Source organism: Sinohyriopsis cumingii, chromosome 5 (assembly GCF_028554795.1).
Source record: "Sinohyriopsis cumingii isolate HCF-2022 chromosome 5, ASM2855479v2, whole genome shotgun sequence".
Taxonomy (NCBI): domain Eukaryota; kingdom Metazoa; phylum Mollusca; class Bivalvia; order Unionida; family Unionidae; genus Sinohyriopsis; species Sinohyriopsis cumingii.
Window position 1 is genome coordinate 104,359,007 of NC_142965.1, and position 23,253 is coordinate 104,382,259.

The window sequence follows — 23,253 nt, forward strand, 5'->3', positions numbered from 1 at the left end:
CAATATGATCAATGTACTTAGATATATTATTAGAATATGAGTTACAAGTAGAAAGTATAGGTCTACTTGGGTACCCTAAAGGTAATGATTTATCAAATGTTTTATACGTTTTAGGTAGGATATAAAATTGAGGTGTGTGTATTATTGTTGGAAAGATAACCAGTTCACCATATATGGAGCAATTGTGTATAGAAATGCAAATAATACATTTGCTTAGTCTTCTTTAATTTCTTCAGAAGAATTATGGGAAATTTTGTTATAATATACTGCATCGTTTAATTGTCTTTCTACCTCTTTAATAAAACTTCTTTATTCATTTTTACTATACTGATAAACTTATCAGCTTTTCAAATAATGATGCTTTCCTCTTAGATAAGGTACGTAAAGAATTTACTTCTTCTTTAGATATATTTGTAAAATGTTTTCTTTTAGGGCTGCTATTTAAAATCTCTTGTTTAGTCGCTTCAGTGTAAAAGTCGAGGTAAATATAATGTCCATCAGAAGGCGTAAACGAAGACCTATTGTTTTATTGAAAAGGGCTTAAGGATTTATTTCATATTGTGAATATGTAACTGGTTCTAAATAAGATTCTTTCAATTTTAATCTTCGCGTGTGCTTAAAAAACTGTTCTGCTAGCTTAATGGTATCATGTACTTTAGATCTTGGCCGATATGATAAACATTTACCTAAACAATATAGTCACTGTCATTTAGAATTTGATTAGATATATTTAATACCGTCTCCTTTTCTCTTTCAATTTCTTTTTTTTCTTCCCTTTTCTCCATTAGCTCTTGCTTTGCATCTTAAACAATCTCCTGTTCTTTCTGAAGTTTCTGGTGTCAATAGTTGTCTTCGAGGATTGTTTTATTAGCTAGTGTAATGTTGTTGTAAAAGTTTAGCGATGTGCTTGTGCAAGCTGTTTCGCTCCATTTCTGCATAAGTTATTTTCTCCGTACCTGAGGCTGTTACGTTGTTCGGTTGATTGTCCATGGAGATGTTTTCTTCGTGTTATTTCTGTCTATGAGAGTTGGGTGACTGTTTCGTCTTGATTTTGGAGATACATGTTCATTCCGTACTCTTCCCTACTGATTCCCTCGGTTGTTGTACAGTTATGTTTGGTTTAGCCTTGGTCAGTTTTGACGATGACGCTATTCCTTGTACTGACTAATTGTCCTCTTCTCTTTCTAGATTCTGTAACGTTCTAATTTGTATTGACAGTAGTTCATTTTTTTAAAATTCCATTTTGTAAGTACCTCCTCGCCAAAATTGCAGATATTTCCTGGTACTGATGTTTTCTGTTCATCTCTACACTGTTCCAATTCTTGACCTATCTCGATAAGTCTCCTTTGATGTTGCTCATTTAACATTTAACAAATTTCTAAAGAAACGTTCTCCAAAAGCGGGTCAATACATTCGTGACTTGTTTTGCCGAGGTGTCGTTCCCGATGTGAATTTTAGTTGCAATCACAATCCGTTCAGCATAAGCTGATCTTCCAGACAGTTTTCAAGAAATCGTACATGTAGACCATTTCTCTCTTTTTTTCTACTAACTTTTCCATCGATGATTTTAACGACGTCGTTCAATTAATAATACATGGGTCATGTTTTTGATGCCATAGTGTTGGTTAGGATTACTAGATAAATATTAGATAGTAAATAACACCAAGACATAAAATTTATGTGACCTGTTTCGCTTTATTGTTTCCTCTGACTAAGCTGGCTGAGCGATCAATGATATAAACAACATGACATAAAGGAGATGATGTCATGGCTTAAAATCGTTCTAATACATTATTGTATTATCTTAAATGCATATTATGATGAATATATGAATATATAGTATGGATTAATGCAATTTGTATACATAAAAGTACATAAAAATAAATCCTAAAGATACAAATATCTCTACTGGAAACTAAAGTAGAACTTTATGAATAAGTTGAGATAAAGTTGTATTACTTTTTATTATTATGTATATTGCATTTTCATTTCAGACTATTGATATAGTTAATGTTGACGCAACTCTGTCAAAGATTATTTAAAAACGGTATCATCCGAAGTAGCTCTTCTAAATATTTTTCCTTTCACTTTATGGTATTCTGTCTTTACATGATTTTAAATGACATAAAGAATATTCAACATATTGTTGAAGATTTGCGTTTTACATGTACTATAGTAGTGATATCTATACTTTCGTTTCTGATTTTATTTTGTTTTTCTTTTAATTACGTAATTGCATTTAATGAATGGATACTGACATAAATTGAAAAATTAAAAAATTTGAAATTTTATAAATTATGTACAATCTTCATTATTTTATCAATTCAAAAGATATTATACACATCCATTGTACATAATGTACACACAAATAATTAAATTAACCCACATATATATATATATGTGTGTGTGTGTGTGTATATATATATATATATATACATATATATATATATATATATATATATATATATATATATATATATATATATATATATATATATATATATATATATATATATATATATTCAGCGTTTACTTTGATTACTACATGTAAATAGTGGCTATAAATACATTCATGATAGATACAATAGTATGACATTGTGAATTGTCCTGAATAAGATACAATAGAAACTTTGTTTCGTAGAATGCATGCGGGTCAATACATTATTAGGTTTGATTTAATCCCAATCATAGAATGTGTATCTAGCAACATTACGTTCTATAAGCCAATACAGAAAATTAGCCACTAAACTTGACACTATAAGCTCACCCATTAACCGATAGCTTTTACTACTATTTAATTTTCATCAGTGGTTATGCAATAGACACTATTCAATATATAGCATTTGCCCTTGTTTCAGAAAAAATAAATATTAATATTTGCATGGACAGACCACGATTATTTTATGTTGACTTGTGAAGGAAGGCATTATATTTATGTTAAAACAGCATTTTTTCTTCTGTATTGTAAAAATATATAAACACAGTAATTTTTATTTCATAGATACATAATATTGAACACCTGCAGAAAAAGCACTCATCGTTTAATATATAATGGACACAACAAGCAGACTGGTAGAAAACAACCTCCTTATAGACATCTACCCGAAACCAACCGACAAACACCGGTATCTCCACCCAACCAGCTGTCATCCAAAACACTGCATTAGGAACAACCCATATAGCCATTCACTAAGAATACGCAGAATTTGCTCCAACGATGAAACATTCCAAAAAGGTTCTGAAGATTTATCGAAACATTTTGTTTAGCGGGCTTACGACAAAGCTCTGATAGCGGAGGCAACCGAAAGGGCTAAACAAATAATGACCTACTAAAATATGCAGGGAAAAGGCTGTTAGGATATTATTTATCCCGATCTACCAACCAGACAACCCCAAAGTAGATAAAATCATCGGGAAACATTGGCCCATCGTGGAATCGTGTGACGCGCGAAAGTTGATCCTCCCGAACAAACATGCAGTAGCCTACCGGAGACCAAAAAACCACAAGGGCATCCTAGTCATGGCAAGGCTAACACCAATCACTAACCTAGACCACCCTAGTAAATCTGACCCCTGTGGCGAGAAAAGATACAACACATGTCAACATTATGATAGAGACCATGACATGTTCTAGCACAGTGACTAGAGCAAAACTGAACATACATGTTCAAAACTAAACGTGTAAAACAGAATTTAATTTATCTCATCACATGTAAGATCTGTAGCAATTTCTCCTCCCGTGGCCACGTTTCCAGTTAGATTACACGAATTGCAATTGCTCATAACCCCAAATGGAAATCCGAAATCAAAAAGGAAAACGAATATTTCTGGATACGCCACCTTAGAACCAAGCGGTTTAAACGAAGAAGACTATAAAATGACAGCCATGCACAAATAACATTATATTTTATCAGCCGACACATTTTATTTTAAATAATTGTCTTACGTTGTTTATTTTTGCCAAATAGCCTATAATTACTGTTATAACAATCAAATATCCGGGATATAATTTCACATAAATTTACATAAAATAACAGGTCTAGTTGTTATATTTCATAGATTTCTAGGTCAATATAAAATATTGTCTAGCATCCTCACCAAGTTGGAATATAATAATTGAAACATGATGCATTTAAAGGTTTCATTTATGTAGAAATAGTCATGGAAAGTTGTGCAAACGCAAGTTTTTTTTTTCCGTTTTATTAGTTTTTCTTATTTATGTTTGGTACATGTCTTTGAAAAAGACACATTCGGAGTCGAAAGCGCTCAGGTTAGTTAGATACTAGTTTTGCGCTATAGGATGTCAGTTTATTTCACGTTTGTGTGTGTAAGTAACTTAATTCAACAAAATGCATAGCTATATCCATTATATCTATTTGGCATGGTATATTCTTTGCTTGCGATAGCGAAAGGCTGATATCACACATTACTGGCAAAGACTGAAACACTATATATATATATTGTTATTATTATTTCACGAAATGCTTGACATATGAAAAGCGGCGGGTTACGTATATGTAATTGAACCCTCATTAACAGAGGCATGCAAGACCAAATGTTATAAAATACAATTAATAGTGAAATCGCCTAATTCATTAGGAGAAAACAAAAGTTGTAACAAACTATGGGCAAGACATTCAATGTCCTCAATTGTACAGGTAACCTGCCTTGCAGTATCATTATCTGCAATGTAAAGAGACAACTCATGGAAACATTATTTTGTACAAAGTCATCTTCCTCAACTTTGCAAAACCCACCAAAATCCCAAAGAAATTTATGAAATGGTACTCGAAAATTCGATGTCTTGTTGTGATTCTGTTGTTGTTTGTATTATTATTATTATTGTTAGTATTAGTATCATTAAACATAAATGAATATAGTAAGTTTGACTATCTTAGTAACTGGTATAGAAACATGACAAAATGACGTCTAAAATTTAAGCTAATAAACTTGTCAAGTTCTTCAGTCACTTCCTTCTCAAATGCATTCACGTATTCTATATGTGTAAGAGAAAGATTATTATTATTATTATTAGTATTAGTATTATTATTATTATCATCATCTGCAAGTATGTAATATTTATGTATCGTATATTGTTATATGCTGGCTGTATTATTTTTAATATTTTGTTATGTTTCGTTTGTTATGTTAATTATGTAAATACGTGTTTTAGTCATTTCGGTACAAAAACACATTTAATTGCTTAAATATTACACACGATAACTAAGTTCAATAACCTGAATCGTGCCTTGTTTATACCATTTTAACATTTATTAAGATTTGCCATTGAACCAAGTTGCACGAATGAGCGAATGAATGTATTCATACATGTTAAGTGCACATGCGTATAAGATACGAAGATATATGTTGAAAAGAAATTAAGTAATTATTATCATTATTATTTGATATCAAAACTTCACATTTTCTGTTTGAATATATACAAGTCCACCTTATGTATGCAGTTATGTTCTAATTTATTTTTATGTCTTTCATTGAACTATTCCTGTGTGTATATATTCAAGCTGAACTGTTAAATAGAAATAATAGTGACCTTGCTATTATACTGTAATATCAATACTTATTTACTCGGATTGTTCTTGTCATGAGGTCTGTGTCTGTATATTTATTAGCACAGGGTATACCTTCATTCAATGCTTTATTTCACAGTAACATAGCTTCTTACGTTTTTTAAAAACTAATTTATATTTATGTTCATAATAGTCAATAAAATCGTTCAGCTGTACACAGTGACTGATATGAAAAGTGTTTCCGTATTGGTAATCTCCCATGTTACTGTCAATACAAAAAATTGAAAGCAATCTTCAAAATAGTTTATTTCCTTCGGTCTTGATATATGCAGATATACGTTGAGTTGTTTAACTCTCCTATTATTTGCGTGGATTTTGTAATCCTAGTATTGCACTTCACACTCTGTCCATGTATTGCTCGACCAATATATGTTATGAAATAGAATAATTCCTCCAAAATAGTTATTTAGCTTCTGTCTTGTAAAATTATATAGCCATAATTGGCTCCCAATTCCTTTTTCCCATACAAAATGGCTCTAGGCAACTATTTTGGATCAGAAAAAATATATTTTCACAAAAAGCATACTACCGCAATAAAATAAGCGTGCATGTGTATTATGGTCATTAATATACAACATATTGACTAATTTAGTAAGTGTGAAACTAAAAGGGAAGCGAAATTCCATTGATATACATACTAGGATCAGACATCAATATAGTCTTTTTAAACTAGATCAATATGAAAATCACTGCATACAACTGTAGGGTAGATGCCCATAGTGCATATCATTATAGTTTCGTTTGCACTTGACACTCATTTCCAATGCATAATGTAACGCTTAATCATGTCCCCATCTCTACAAACCCTCTTCTATTTGCTTTAACCCAATTCAAAATTTAACATAACATATATTTTATGGAGAATTAATTATGGTTTGAAGGCGTGTTAACTCATGCTTCTTCCTGAAATCATAAATATGAAGGGATTTATGTTTGGTTCTCAGACATTATAATGATCAATTGATAATTTACGAAGGTGCAATAAATAGTAAATTCTGTCTTTCGTACGTTTGATGTGTGTGTGTGTGTGTGTGTGTGTGTGTGTGATTTGAAGTTAAACGATGCCCTAACAGTTTTATTCATACCGCTTCGAAGTCTGCAGTGTGGCACTGGGGCACCTTGTCACAGACTTGTAGAATAATGTACCACTTGGCCCCATTATCCCGAACAGTCGTAACATTAACCTCTAACTGCTTAGCACGAAGCAAAGGAAGCGAAGCCGCTTCTGTAACGTTTGGTAACAGTACAGTTTACTTACCTAACATATTTATTTTGTATTTTTAATAGCATGTTTTTCATTTTAAAGCACAGCTTATGTGTTGAATTCCTCTTATTTCTTGTGCCACGTGTCATGTTTTTTAAATAGTACTATATTGTGTGAAGAGGAACTTTGAGTTGTTGGAACTTGCATTCGGAGCCCATTTGCATAACGTATCAATTAAAATATATATATTAATCTCTCCCTCTCTCAACATAAAAAGCAGACATTATCTTAGTCTGCATTGATAAGTTTAATGATAGTACTATTTTTTTGTTTCATTACCAGTTATACATGTTTCTGCGGAAAGAAATGCGTTATTTATATGGCAAATCCATTAGCCACATCATTTCTATTCTTGAAAGTCCTCACGTTTCAAAGACCTATTCGCTCGTGATGCTTCTAAAACTGTTGACGCTAGCTTGTTCAAAGACAACTCATTTAGTGCTGATGCAAGTTCATTGATCATGACGATTTCTTCCTGTTTACTTCTGTTTCGCCATAATAGCAGAGTTTCCAGAGTCAGTTGAAAGCCTTTGTTTCCATGTTCCATTAGATTATTCACCTCGTTACAGGATACATTAAGCTCAATCGCCAAGGTCGTAACTGCATCACATGGAACTTGCTCGGCAAGGACGTTTAGACTTTTTAAAAATAGGACCTGATCTGGAAAAAAGATCACATTTTCTAATCACGATCAGACATAACGACTCTCCTTCCAGCATAGAACGTACTTGACAGCATACATAATTTATATAGGAAGAAAAGCAATTTTAATTTCGTATCAGTCACCTATTTTGGTAATGGTGTTATTCCTTCACAATAAATTGTCATTTTTAGATATATAAATTGTCCAATTTTAATATGCTTCTTTTTAGAGGTGCTTTGCCCTTATTGAAAAATCAGCAATTAAAATGACTTTGATAATAGACCGTTTATTTCATTTCTAATTATTGTGTTTTAAATCTTCAAACGGAATTAAGATACAAAAAATAAATAGTAAGTGGGGTTATAAACTGCACGATTTTCATTATGCAAATATCTTCAGCATTTTCCTTGCACAACAAACCAAGAAAACAAACCGTTTGAATTAAATTACTTCATTAAGCATCAAACTTTCAAAAAAGGTATTGAATGAATACCCTCTTTTGTGATAAAATTAACCTTTTCTAGTTGATGTGATGGCATTAATTAACTGCCTGAAATTATAATGACCGGGTACACTTATATGTCGAGGTAAGGATGAACTATACTCTGTTAAGTTTGACTTTATTTTTGTAATATTTGTTCTTGTAGTGATTGTCTATTACTAATATTTGTATTTGGTTATACGTTCTATTTTAAATGTTAAGTATGCCTTTAGATTACGCAGGATCTATAAATATATGTGGTCAAGTTTAGTATAATGAACAGGTTATAAGGATTGTAGTTATTGCACATTGGAGGGATACGTAGAGGTAGATTCTTTTACGATGTAGAAGGTTTCAAAATTTCACGTAGCTAGTAGGAGCACAATTTGTTTGCACCTATTACGCATGTATCAAATTAGCTAGGGATGGCCATTATTTCACTATTATCTAATTGTCTTGATCTAACAGCAGATGTATTTAATATTTTGTGTTTATGTTATTTGCGAGGAAACACTTGTTGTGGATTGTTCGTTGGAATTACAGAGTTAATTGGACTACAGTATTATTCTGAGACTATTTTAAATTATACTAATCTGTTCTGCACAATGCCATTTTGATACAATATGTCTGCTAGCTGATCAGTACATTCGAGGATCTAAAATTTATTCAGAGCATTCCATTCATTTGGATCTATATATAACTTTTTAGGATTATTGTGGATTCGGTTCATAATACTGTATGTTCCTCAGAAACTTTCATTTTGTAACTTTGATAATTGAATTGTATGTGAGATTTAACAACAATTGTTGGTTTGCCCCTTCCTGATTGTTAAAGTATAGCCATAGAGTTGTAGCTTTATCATACTGAAAAATGAGTCAGTATAATGTACATAGCGATAGCCGTGACAACAAATGCTTCAAATGACTATATCTACGCAGTAGGGCGTTACATTATGCTATATCTGACTTCATATTATTGATTCAGGTTTATACATATTCAAGTTGTCAATTAGATCCATCCTGAGAATTTTGGGAATGGAACACGTGGTCAGTATTTACATGACGAATCACAGCACAAAATGATAAATTCTTGATGAAATATACAATATATTAAGGCTTTTCGCTACCTTATTTTTGTAAATAATTGGTATCAGCAGTGCGATCAACTTTTACGCAGTCTCTCCAGTTTATCCTTTTTTGAAACACATGACAATATTAAGTATCTTAGAAAAGGACACCAATCTTGTGGTATCCCAATCCATGTCCGTTTGAAAAAACAGTCTTAAATATATCCGGTGGATACAACAGGAAAATTCAAAATAATTGTACTCACTTTTGTATATGCCATGATGGTTCGGCGCCAGATGCGATGTTTCATTCTGTGGTGTTAACCACCTGTGTGCATTAAATGGGCAAACGTGGACTTGTTTGTTTCCCAGTCGAAATTCCAAGACAGCACGTTTTCTTGCTTCCAATATATCAACATCAAATCGTAGACGATTGCTTTCATCTTTATGGTTGAACGTAATACGCAAATAGCTTTTCTGGTAGTGATTAGCAATACATATGTTCCCGAGAGCAAGAACGCTTAGTTGTTGTCCGTATCGAATAGTGAAGGGTCTTGATTCGGCATTTATGATTGGAACCAATTCTTGTTTAGACCTCTGTTTTAGTACTGCCTCCTTGTTTTCGCACTCTACAATTTCAACCCACAATGTAGAATTAACAGTCCTGTCAGCGAATACAAAAATGATACATTCTTTGAGCATGCCCCTTTTCACTGAATTTGTGCCACATATGCGAATCTTCCGTCGATGATGTTTTCTATTCCTTTTTCGTTTACCAAGACAATAACTGCAAGTAAATACAACATTAGTTATGTGGAAAACTTAGAAAAAGCGACCCCAGCATATGGTATTCAACAGGAATAATTATATATCAAAGTGAAAACTTTGAATAAAATATTTGAACTGAAGCTTCTTTACCTGGTACACCGTGCACTTATGCTGCCTTGCATATTATATAACTTCTGGAATATACATTTGATTTCGTTTCTATTCGAAACATATTCGTAACTTACAATTAAGTTAAAAATCACCGTTAATTAAACATAAAAATACACCTCTAAATTTTGCAATTAACAATAAAAAAAATGTTAGGATATAAGATATCTTCACTAGACATAAAGGCTTGTTTACCTATATTGTGTGCTTAATTTACGTCCGTAATTAAGGGTGACAGGTTTTGCTTACATGACATATGACACCATTAGTAAATCAGACTTTTACTGGAATCTGAGTTGAAAGACCGACACTGTGTTCAAGTTAGTGGCTTTCTATAGTTAAACCTTTATTGTATTGTTGGGTCAGTCTCTCTCTCTCTCTCTCTCTCTCTCTAGTTCAGTCAGATTTCATGTTATGGGAATATATGATCAGTGATCTCAGTTCTGTTCAGATATAACTTGAGAATAATTATTTATTTAAATCAATTATTTTATTACGAAGTGCTTATTGACATTTTGAATTGCACACTACATTGGTATGGTTTAGCACTCATATTCACATATATTCAGGATTGTAAGAGTGTTACATTAAGACATTCAAGACTCTTATAATTCATTCGGAACGTTCTATAATTTTTGTTTAGTATTCGACAGTTAGGATTCTTTAGAACATAATTCACAATATGTTAAGTGTCTTTTGTCTTTTTACTTTATTATTATGTAGAAATGAATTGCTTGTTACATTTTTGTACACTTGGCTTCTTTCTACTGCATAGATTAAGATGATAACATCGCAACAATATATATATTATTTATAGTGAGCATAGAAGTTGGTGTTGGAAAGCACGTGTGATGGGTGCACATTGAAAATAACGGCTGTGAATCAACACTAGCAAAAGATCTAGCTTTAGTGACTCTCTGATTTTATGGTATATTTAGTATAACTTACGTCGATTTAATATTGATTATGTTGTTGGCGAGTTTTCATTGCACGCTTCTCTTATTTGAAGTCATATGTAAAAGTCATAAGGGATGGTTGGATATGTACCTTGCTTCGAACCTTCCTGCACATGAGTAAAATATTATATACTTAACTAGTCTATTTTTGCAATTAAGCTTGTTTCAAAATTTGTAAAGAATTGCTATTGAAATGTGTTTTCAATTGTAAACAAAGTGAGCTAAAGTTTTTCTTAAAAAATCGTTAACATGGTACAAATGTAGAGTTTAGTAATGATAATATTTTGTATCATAAAACATGTACCAAATACTAATTAAATTATTGTTTCCAGTTGTTTTGTTTCCTGCATATGTATTGTTACACCTAATACACCGTAAAACAGTCCTAGTGATATGCGGACCCCAATATATAGAGCAGGTACTGATGACATGCAATTCATGGGAAAAGAAAACGTGTTAAACAAATTACAGACGCAGAGCACATACCCACAGAAACCGTTGACAGTGAATTCACAAAAGGCATTCTTCACAGTAAGGTTTGTCTCTGAAATGTACACCTCATCGCTTTCCGTCCATTCGAAAAGACAGAACTCTGTTTCTTTGTCGGTAGGTGACAGTAGGGGAAGGGTAACAACTACTGGCTTCTGAAATGTCAACATGTCATCGTGCTTGACCCAAAGTCTTGGCGAGACGATTACAATGTCTGTGAAATTATCTCCATCATGTCTTTCTAATAGCTCTATTTGGTTAGGAGACAGCACCTGTAGGAATTCGACAAAAAACTAAAAGTTTATTTCTGTACAGATTGAATAAATATTTATTTATTACTTATGCAGTGATTCATATACACTACTTACAAAATATTACGTCGAAAGGCTAACATAAATAATTATCAGCCTCACTTACACCTCCAAGTTAATTCTAAGCAAATGCCACTTTGTACATACTTCATTAGCGTTTTGGAGAGAGAATGTGTCTCCCAGATACAACCTTCTTCCCTGTCGTTACGTATGTTTTGTGTGTAGTTTTGGAGATTGTACTAAATTAAACGACCTCTACCCTTTCTTGCGACAGTAATAAGTTTGCTTTAGCGCAACTACTCTGGAAAGCACTATCAAATCTATAGTTGAAAAGAACAGAAAGATTCTTTTTTGGCCAACCAAGTTGATACTGTTTATCTAGGAAACCTGGTATTCTGTTAAAAAAAAAGCATCTGAAAAGCAATCTTTAGCTCAGACCAAAACATTCACATACTTTAAATTTCAGTTATCCTACTAACAACAATTGTAGAATTAGCACATTATTGAGTATTCGACATATTTTGTTTCTTATTTTGCTCTTTGTTTATGACAAGTGAAATATATGTGTGCCTAGGGAGGTTCTTTTAGGCATAGGCCAGGTATATATATATATATATATATATATATATATATATATATATATATATATATATATATATATATATATATATATATATATATATATATATATATATATATATATATATATATATATATATATATATATATATATATATATATATATATATATTGTACTAAATTTGGGGTTTGCGCGTTTGAAAGCGTCCCGTTTTAAGGAATTCTTGGATTTGTGTGATTACTTGTGTGATTATTGAAATTCGGTGCCATGGAAATATTCTTAGCCCGAAATAATTAGCCAATTACTAGGAGCAAACGTCAAGGAGTAACGTGTAAATTGAGTTTCCATGATGGCATGGTTCACTAGTAGTGAATTCAGGCCCAAACGAATGACCCTGGAGTAACATAATCCCTTTTAACATATAGTGGTGTATAACTGTGGTGTAACTGCAGTGTCAGTATTTACGGTAGGAAACCGATAAATTACACAATAGAACAAATACGAAGGGACTCGGCAGATACCGTTTATGTCGCCATGGTGGCAAATGTGGCGCAGTTGTACTAGCGAAATCTGCCTAGAAACCATAGATTGCCTGGCCTAAGGTGGCGGAGATAAAATTGTTCCCAGTGTTGGGGAGAGTTTTATAGTTTCTACTGCGAGAACTGCTTGAGGTTGTTGTTGTTGAGTTTAATGATAGTGGCGTGCGCACAATTGTGCATGTGCCACTTTTTTCTGACTGCACCGCAGCCTACTAGTTGTTCCTGGGGAAGGGAATGGTGCCACCTCCCCCAAGCTGGTATGGGTTCAAGGAACCCTGATAGTTTGGCCTCAATCTGTGGGACTATAAATGTCCCTTACAGTTGAATGGTTGGCTGTCATTAGTGGGAAGGAGAGCTCGGGAACGGTCCTGGTTGCTTCACATCGCTGGTTTCTTGTTGCATTTGCCTGGTGTTTCTTGCGTTTCTTTTTTTTCAGTGTTCTAAAAGTGGTGGTGTTCTATGCTGTTTATAGAGGTTGTAAGTATAAATCATGTGTGAAGAGAGATTTTCAAGGTTATTATTGTATTACTAGTCGAGGTGTTTACTGTGTTCTTCCTATGTTATGTTATTTAGAAGTTTTTAGATCTTGCCTCTTTAAGTTATTTATTTATTAATTCTTTTAGAGATTAAATGTTATTTATACTTGATTTAGCAAGAGACCAAAGTCCAAGCCGATTACGTGGTTCGTTAAGGACATCTAGGACCGGATTCCTAGCTGATTACTCGGTTCGCTAAGGACATTTAGGACATCTGATTTTGCGGTTTCCCTAGTTTTTGATAGGTGCTTCGTAAGTGAATTATTTATTAATATTTTTATAAAACTGAATGGTATTTTATGGGTTGTTATGTGGTGGCTTCTAAATTTATTTAGCTTGTTACTGGGTCTCTGCTTGCTACTTTAGTTTTCCAGTTATTATCCTGTTAATGGTTTTCTGTTCTATATAGGTACCCTTAGGTAGCTGTATGTTCCTATCTTCGGTTTTTTGGGTTTCATGGTGCTTTTTACCTTTTGTGAAGGAGTTCCAAAAATCTTGCCATTTTTGGTCTATATATGTTTGTGCAAAGCATAGAGCTTCTGTAGAGCTATAGTTAAGCTTGATAGAGTTTTGATCTCCTAGTTTGATTTGTGTTACTTTGTCTGATGTTTCGTTGCTAGAGATTCCAATGTGCGAGTGTATCCACGTGAGCTCGACTAATTGATGTGCTGTGGTGATATCGCCGATTAATTTGCATGCTCTGTCGAGGAATTGTTCCCTAGAGTGTGTATTGCGATTTTGGATCGATTTGATAACGCTTAGGGAATCGCTTATAATAACTGCTTTAGATATTTAATTGTCTTTGATCCATTGTAGTGATTAAAATATATCCCAGAATTCAGTGGTGTAAATGAAGCAATTGTCAGGTAATCTGGATCCCGTTTGTATTTTGAATTCAGGGATGACTATTACTGCTGTTGTTCTTGGTGGGTTGTTTGTTTTTGATCCATCGGTATATATTTTAACATAGTCCGGGTATTTTTGGTTCATTTCGTTTACCAGTACAGGTTTTAGTACGTTTTCTTGTCCTTCTTTATTACCTAATGTGGTAGCTTCAATGTTAATCCTTTGATTTTTGTAACCATGGTGATTTGTTCTGGTGTGTATTGTTTGTTACCTGTTTTTTTTAGTAGAGGTATATTTTCTGTTAGTTCAAGGATTACTTTGACACATGGTGTGGTGGGTATGATTTTGGGTTTGAATACAACTTTGCACTTCTTTATAGCTATTTTGGTGGGATGGTTGTCTGGGTGGGTATCTAATCGTATGGAGCATCGGAGGAGCAGTTCTACGGAAATCTAACTTAATGCAGAGAAACCATGCAGATGTGCGGTTGATATATATTTGGCAGGTTGTTTTATATGTGGTCTTGCATTGATTAGAGTAAAATTTGTATCTTAAAATGGACACATCGAACATTTTAATTTACAACTAAAGTTGTATGGAAGTCTTTGGAAATTTGGGGTAAACTTATGACTTTCAGCGGGAATTGCGCCGGGGTTTGACAACCGCTTGGTGAAGTAAAGACCCCTGGCATGTAACAAGAAAATGTTTGGTGGCAGTGGTGGCTTGTAACGATCGATATATATACATCTGTTTCCAAAAATGACGAGTTTTCAGAATCGACTATTAAGTATTTCAATGTGTGAAGCGCTTCTGAACAAAGGTTGAATGTATCATTTTTGAAGAATTCCTTATGATGATTGTGTACCTGGGTGTTTTTGATACTCAATATTCATTCAATTATATTTGTGCAATGTTTTGGATGGTATATTTGCTACATAGATTATGAAAGTCTTACCCCAGGCAAATGCAACTTTCAATCCGACAAATATACCACTATCATTAATAAAATTTTATGCAATAAATTGCACGGGAGTTTCAAAATGGAGAAAAAGTCATGAAGGAGTATAATTTCTGATTCATAGTGCTCTAAATACAAAACGTAGGAATCAAGGACACCAGCATTAAATGCGTAATCGGACCATCAGTTCAGAAATCCCAAATTTATTGAGAATTAAGGGCAAACACCAAATAGAAACTTCTAAAGTACTACATAAAATCTAATGTTATGCTTATCTCATTAGCGTCGTTTTCTTGTATTTGGGGACCTCGCCATCTATTTTACATCGGAGGACATTATTCCCCCATACTTAAGAGAGCATAAGCTCTGAAAAAACCCAAAATATTAGATTAACTACTATACTCTCACGTATTTGTGTCAGGAGATTATTTATAAATATAGCCAAAGACGGTATTGCTGTAATTTATGATTGTATAGAACTCAAAAGAAATGTGCTTTATGTGAGCATTTTTTATCATTACGACGCTATATACTAGCTTTAATTTCACGCGTAGACTGAATTGTGAAATAGATTCAGGTGCGTGTTTTATTTCATGCTCTAGCTGTTTATGACACTTTATGTTAGAGTACTGACTATTTAACTACAATATTAAACGTGAGATAAACAGTTTATCCTTGCTTTTACATTTATGAATAAGAGAAAACACGATAGTTAGCTTATCAAAAATAAATTAAGCTGCGAATGAAATGTACTCAGATTGTTACCTCAAACTGAATAATTTCTTCATTTACGTTATCAAAAGCTCCAGCCTGAAAGCAAATCGTTGGAAATAAACCTTAACACGATACACTGTTGTACCTGAATCTCAATTTCACATTCTTTGCTGACAGAATAAGGTGGAAAGGTAACCGTCAGATCCTTGAAATCAACAGATTTATAGATGAGTCCATCTCGATTTAATCGATGCGATTCCCACTTCTCTGTTGACATAACAAAGATATGTTTGGTGGGACGAAGTGGAAAGTGTACGTATCCTTCCTGAAAAGAAAATCATGTATAAAATTATAATGGTACTTATTGAACAATATTTGTTCATGGCTGATATGCTTTTAGTAATCCTTAAAATGTAGAACATGTACTTACTTTTATGGGGAATTTGGACATTATGCATTCTCTTAGAGAAAGGGAGTGTTGACAGCAGAGCATTAGAGAAAAAAAACTGAGTATGAACTAGGTTATTTTGCTAATGGTTTGTGGTTTTGTTAGCGATAATTGTATCATTCTTGTTGTGCTTCTGCCTGCAACAGAATGAGTCAGATTATGTTTTTGTCTTCTCTTACTAGAATTCCTTCCGATCTCTCTCTTTTCTTTGTTAGTAGTTATTACGGTCAAATTTAGATGCAATATCCTTTACATTTTTAAGGATGTAATCAAATATTTTTTCCTCCAGTGTAAGAAAGAACACAAAGGAATCGTATACAGAACTCTGATATTCATACGCATGCAGTAATAATAATTTTATTTAAGGTAGCAGAGGAATAAACAAAATGGATATCTTCAAATGAATCTTCTAGGTGAGTTGTTTTACAGTTAGTCGACGTTACTAACACATTTCAAAAGCGACACCTCTCAAACCGAATCGTGAATAGTTCATGAGGTATTCAATAATGGATTACGCATATTTATTAACGTTGTTTAATCTGTAGGGACCTATATGTAGGGATCAGTTTTTGGAGTGATTACTAGCTAAACATATGTGATATACTTACTTGAAATTCTGCAGGAATCATGTCACAGCTTTTATCAGATATAAAAACTACTTTAAATTCAAATAATCTTGGATTTTCAACTTCAGTAGTGACGCTGACAGCCAGTGTTACAAGATCTGGGCAATCGTCTTGGAAGTTCAGAACCTTCAGAACATCAGACTCAAGGAGTGGTCTACTTAATGATGACACATTCCAGTTATCTAGTATTTGTTTGATTTGTACTTTCTCTTCCCTTACGATGTTTGTTAAATCTGTGAAGCATTTCTGGATGGTTTCCTTCGTGGAGACAGCCTTTACAGACGGATCGCTACATAGATTACGAACACTGTAATGTTAACAGTAATGGCTAATAAGTAATTAGGACAATGTATCTGAAACAAATTTGCACAATGAAGGAAACCACGAATAACCGTATTTATATGAACATATATAAATAACTAATTATACAATGTTCTTACTAATGGAACATACAAGGCATCAAAATACATATCTGAATAAAATTATTTTTTATATGTGTGTGTGTGTGTATGTGTGAGTGTGTGAGGGCAATGAGGGTACAAAATATGTGTTATTTCAAATTACCTCTTCATTTGCAAATCAAAGCAAACACCTACATGTGGATAATTATGTATGTGAATCTTATGATGTAGGCAAAAAGGGTAAACAAGGAACATAATCAGCTTTTAAGAAATGAATGGAAAAGAGTATATAAACATTGAAGTATGTACCTCAGTATTGCATTGAAGCTCCCTCTAAAATAATTAACAGAGAAAATAAATTATAATTTAAAATAATTTCAGATAAATGTCAATATAAAAGAAAGTTCCAGAAAGATATATTGACATTTATATCTATCATAACAGTGAATCTGTTTTGATGATGATGGAGCATCTTAAAATAGGTTCAAAATAATTCACACTGTATTTATGAATAATAATATAATTGGATATACTCTATATTTTTAAAGTGATATTTTTTTTTCAAATGCATATAATGTGAAACCTCTCTTACTGCCACTTGAAGCTTCCTTTCCAAAAACAAATTGCGCAATTTAATATTACTGTAATAAGAAAATGAATTAACGTTTACAGTATCAGCTTCGCAGGATATAACTCCTTTTGAACTTTACACTATTAACAAAGGCCATTTACACTGCTGAAATGTTGATGCTTCGGAGTGAACGTTAATTTATTGTCTCTCGCTCTCTCTCTCCGTTTATGTATGTAATCCAACGTCAGTTATAACTATCAAAACAATTTGATTTATAAACGTTTTCAGTGAAACAGTGATGTGCATATTAAAATAATCAACCCAGATACAAAAACTATGCACCTGGTATGCTTATGGCTTGTTGATGGGATCGGTTTCATTTTTAGACAGTTTTATCCAGCATTTCAGGACCATAGTACTAATGCTAAAAATAATCTGTCCAATTCCCTTTCGGAAAATGCACATCCTCCGTGGCGCCTATTAAAATAATTGCCATATTCGTGCCTAAGGAATCTTACTGGATACGCCGCCTTAGAACATTGAAACCAAGCGGTTTAAACCAAGAAGAATAGCAAAAGACAGACATTCATAAATTAAACTATCATTTCGCAGCCGACATGTTTTCTTTTCAATATTTCTCTAAATTTGCTTATTAGTCACCCAAACACCTATGATTACAACTATAACAACGAAAGATCCGGGATATAGTTTGCGCGTGCATAAATTGGCACAACATAACGGATGTCGCTATGGCTCATCGATTTCTAGGTCAACATAAAATATCTTCCAGCATCAGCAACAAGCCATAGACATGTAAAGTGTTGCAAAGACAACGTTTTTTTTTACTGTTGTATTTGTTTGTTTTGTCAATATTTTCTATTTGCCTTTGAAAAAGACTCATTAAGAGTCGAAAGCGCTTGGGAAAATTAGATACTAGTTTTGCACTGTTCGTAGTCAGTTTATTACATTTATCTTAATCCTTGACAAACATGATCCCTTGCTGGATCCACTGTGTGTGTATATATATGTATGTATATGTATGTATGTATGTGTATGTATATATATGTATGTATATATATGTATATATGAGTATGTATGTATGTGTATGGATGTCTCTGTATGTATGTGTATGTATGTGTATGTATGTATGTATGTTTATGTATGTGTATGAATGTATGTCTATGTATGAATATGTATGTATGTGTATGTTTGTCTGTATGTATGTATGTATGTATGTATGTATGTGTATGTATGTATGAGTATGTATGTGTATGTGTATATATGTATGTGCATGTATACATATGTATGTATGTGTATGAATGTATGTGTATGTATGTATATGTATGTATGTGTGTGGATGTATGTGTATGTATGTATATGTATGTATGTGTATGTATGTGTATGGATGTATGTATGTATGTATGTATGTATGTATGCATGCATGTATGTATGTATGTATGTGTATGGATGTGTATGAATGTATGTGTAGGTATGCTTATGCATGTATGTGTATGTATGTGTATGTGTATGTATGTATATATGTATGTATGTATGTATGTATGTATGTATGCATGCATGCATGCATGCATGTATGTCTGTATGTATGTATGTATGGATGCATGTATGTATGTATGTATGTATGTGTATGTATGTGTATGTATGTATGTGTATGTATGTATATGTATGTATGTGTATGTATGTGTATGTATGTGTATGTATGTATGTATGTATGTATGCATGTATGTATGTATGTATGTATGTATGTATGTATGCATGTATGTATGTATGTATGCATGTATGTATGTATGTATGTATGTATGTATATGTATGTATGTGTATGTATGTGTATGTATGTATGTATGTATGTATGTATGTATGTTTATGTATCTGTAAGAATGTATGTGTATGCATGTATATGTATGTATGTGCATGTATGTATGTATGTATGTATGTATGTGTATGTATGTATGTGTATGTAAGTGTATGTATGTATGTGTATGTATGTATATGTATGTATGTACATGTATATATGTGTATGTATGTATCTGTATGTATGTGTATGCATGTATGTGTATGTATGTATGTGTATGTATGTGTATCTGTGTATGTATATGTATGTGTATGTATGTGTATGTACGTATGTATATGTATGTATATATATGTACTTATGTATATGTATGTATGTATATGTATGTATATATATGTATATATATGTATGTATATATATGAATGTATATATAGGTATGTATATGTATGTATATATATGTATGTAGATCTATATGTATGTATATGTATATATGTATGTAGATCTATTATGTATGTATATATGTATATATATATGTATGTATCTACATATATATATGTATGTGTATGTATCTATATATGTATGTATGTATATGTATGTATCTGTATATGTATATATATGTATATGTATGTATGTATATGTATGTTTATATATATATGTATGTATATGTATGTATCTGTATATGTATATATATGTATATGTATGTATCTATATATGTATATATATATATATGTATGTATATGTATGTATCTATATGTATATGTATGTATGTATATGTATGTATCTATATATGTATGTATATGTATGTATCTATATATGTATGCATATATATGTTTCTATATATATATATGTATGTATATGTATGTATCTATATATGCATGTATATGTATGTATCTATATATGTATGCATATATATGTTTCTATATATATATATATGTATGTATATGTCTGTATCTATTTATGTATGTATGTATATGTATGTATCTATATATGTATATCTATGTATATGTATGTATCTATATATTTATTTATGTATATGTATGTATCTCTATATGTATATATGTATATGTATGTATCTATATATGTATATATGTATATGTATGTATCTATATATGTATATATATGTATGTATATGTATGTATCTATATATGTATATGTATATATATGTATATATATATATGTATCTCAATATATATGTATATATATATCTCTATATGTGTATCTCTATATATATGGATATATATATCTCTATATGTGTATCTCTCTATATATATATGTATATATATCTCTATATGTGTATCTCTCTCTATATATATATGTATCTCTCTATATATATATATCTATATATATATATCTCTCTATATATGTATATATATCTATCTATGTATATATATATATATATCGATATATATATATTTATATATGGATATATGTATATTTGTATATATATATATATATATATATATATATATATATATAGATATATATATATATATATATATATATATATATATATATATATATAGATATATATATTTATATGTGTATATATATGTATATATATGTATATATATAGATAGATAGATATAGATATATGTATATATATATATATTTCTAGACAAAATCGCACTCACACACACACGCTTATACATACATTCATATAGATATATATATATATATATATATATATATATATATATATATATATATATATATATATATATATATATATATATATATATATATATATATATATACACTTTCTTGTAATATTATACTGTATTGATTTCTCTAATGTTTTTTATACCTCTTTATGTTCTCCAATACTAACAATCTGGAAATAAATTGGAAAGAAAACTGTTTAATCCATTACATTTAAATATGGCACACAATATCCCTCCCAGAAGAACACGTAAAGAGCAATAGTCACGTATCGTTACAAAATGGATGAAAACGTTTAATTCTAGTACCTTATTTAAACATTATAGATAGGATAGTATTTAAAGCAGTTTGATATACCAGTGATGTTGGTATGAAATTGTGATCCGTCAATGGTACATTAATACGCTTATATAAATATTGTTGCAACAGTTGCTTCTATTTCAAATGACGGCTATTACTTCTATATTCTCAAAATATGTAATGAATGTCCACTGATTTTTCATCATTGAAGTAGGAAAACAATGCAAAAATATTGATTACACCAGTTTTATTACTTAATTACACTTGTTACGCAATTTCATATAAGTCTTCTCGGCTTTCCTTTTCATACCTCTCTCTGATAAGGTGCAAAATAGGGAGCAATCTATGGAGTGAGACCAAAAATGAACTTGGACACAGTAAACTACAATAACCTTGGTGTGCGTTCAGTGTTCAAGTAGCTAGCCTAAACCTTTGTTTGTAGTACTCTGATTTCTTCATTTAGTCTATCTTGAATGCTTAAATCAAGAGCCTGTTTAATCGTTTTTAATCAAGATGAATGAAAATACAAGTCCAGAGCTTAAAAAAGCAACTTATCTATATGCAAGGATTAGTCCCCAAAGGTAAATAACTATATGTTGTATCGGGTACACTCAGCAGGGATGTGCAGAGTTGATTCATTCCTTCAATGCATAATGGCCTGTAGTCAATCTTTGCTTTAGAAATGCACGTTTGAGTATTGGTATGTGATATAAATAAAATATATTATGTATAGTATGTAAGTTGTATTTGTAATTAAACAATCGTTGCATAAATTGGTAATTCAAAGAAAATTCAGCAAGCCTCGTTTCCATTTAATAAAAAGTATAGCTTGTTGTTTTGTTTGGTTGGAAATTCCTCATGTTGTACTCTTTTGTTCATCGTTTTATACGAACAATGCAAAATGTGTATTGATTATAGTACACTCCGTCCTGCCATTCTTACCTGACATCATGCAACGAATCTCTGAAAGAAGAGTTATAAGCAATAATGTTACTTTCCATAAACACTACAAGGATTGATAAATCTCTTAAATTAAATACTAGCTTACAAACATGAGAACAAAACAATTAGATTGCTACTTTAGAAGTAAAACACACAGATAGGAAAATGTTCATCGCCGACCTCTACCTAATCTGCAATAATTGCAAGCCACAGAGCAATATGTTTTGACCAAAGCAAAAATACCACAACAAAATTAGAGGAGACAAAGCATATAATTACATATATGTCGTAATCATAACTTTCAAAGGCACAATCTACTTCAGCAAATTAAAATTACTTTAACGTTGGATGTAAGGATGACAGTGTTTGATGCAAACGTTATCAAAACCTCGAAAATTGCCATGGCCATGTGACATAATAAAAGCACAGATAATTTCCAGATATAATTCACACTACAATGATGATTATATAATCGCGCTATGAATCAATCAATCTTTTTAATTGTTGAATTTAAGACCAAAGTTATACAAACTTTGCTGCTTTTTCCTTTACTTTGTTATCTTCATTAATACATTTCCATCGTGCCATAAAT

At 31.7% G+C, this 23,253-nt stretch overlaps 1 protein-coding gene across 1 annotated transcript in view; it reads right to left on the minus strand.

Moving 5' to 3' along the window:
• Positions 1-2,528: 2,528 nt before the first annotated feature.
• Positions 2,529-23,253, minus strand: part of LOC149799922 (uncharacterized) — a 31,893-nt gene continuing 11,168 nt past the window's right edge. Inside the window, exons 9-16 of the mRNA XM_089959377.1 lie at positions 22,662-22,682; positions 21,565-21,591; positions 17,692-17,715; positions 16,964-17,288; positions 16,053-16,232; positions 11,421-11,695; positions 9,309-9,829; positions 2,529-7,512 (exon numbers count right to left, since the gene is read on the minus strand). Of these exons, the coding sequence (XP_089815503.1) occupies positions 7,199-7,512; positions 9,309-9,829; positions 11,421-11,695; positions 16,053-16,232; positions 16,964-17,288; positions 17,692-17,715; positions 21,565-21,591; positions 22,662-22,682 (1,687 nt within the window). The 3' untranslated portion in view covers positions 2,529-7,198. The remainder of the gene's footprint in view (positions 7,513-9,308; positions 9,830-11,420; positions 11,696-16,052; positions 16,233-16,963; positions 17,289-17,691; positions 17,716-21,564; positions 21,592-22,661; positions 22,683-23,253) is intronic.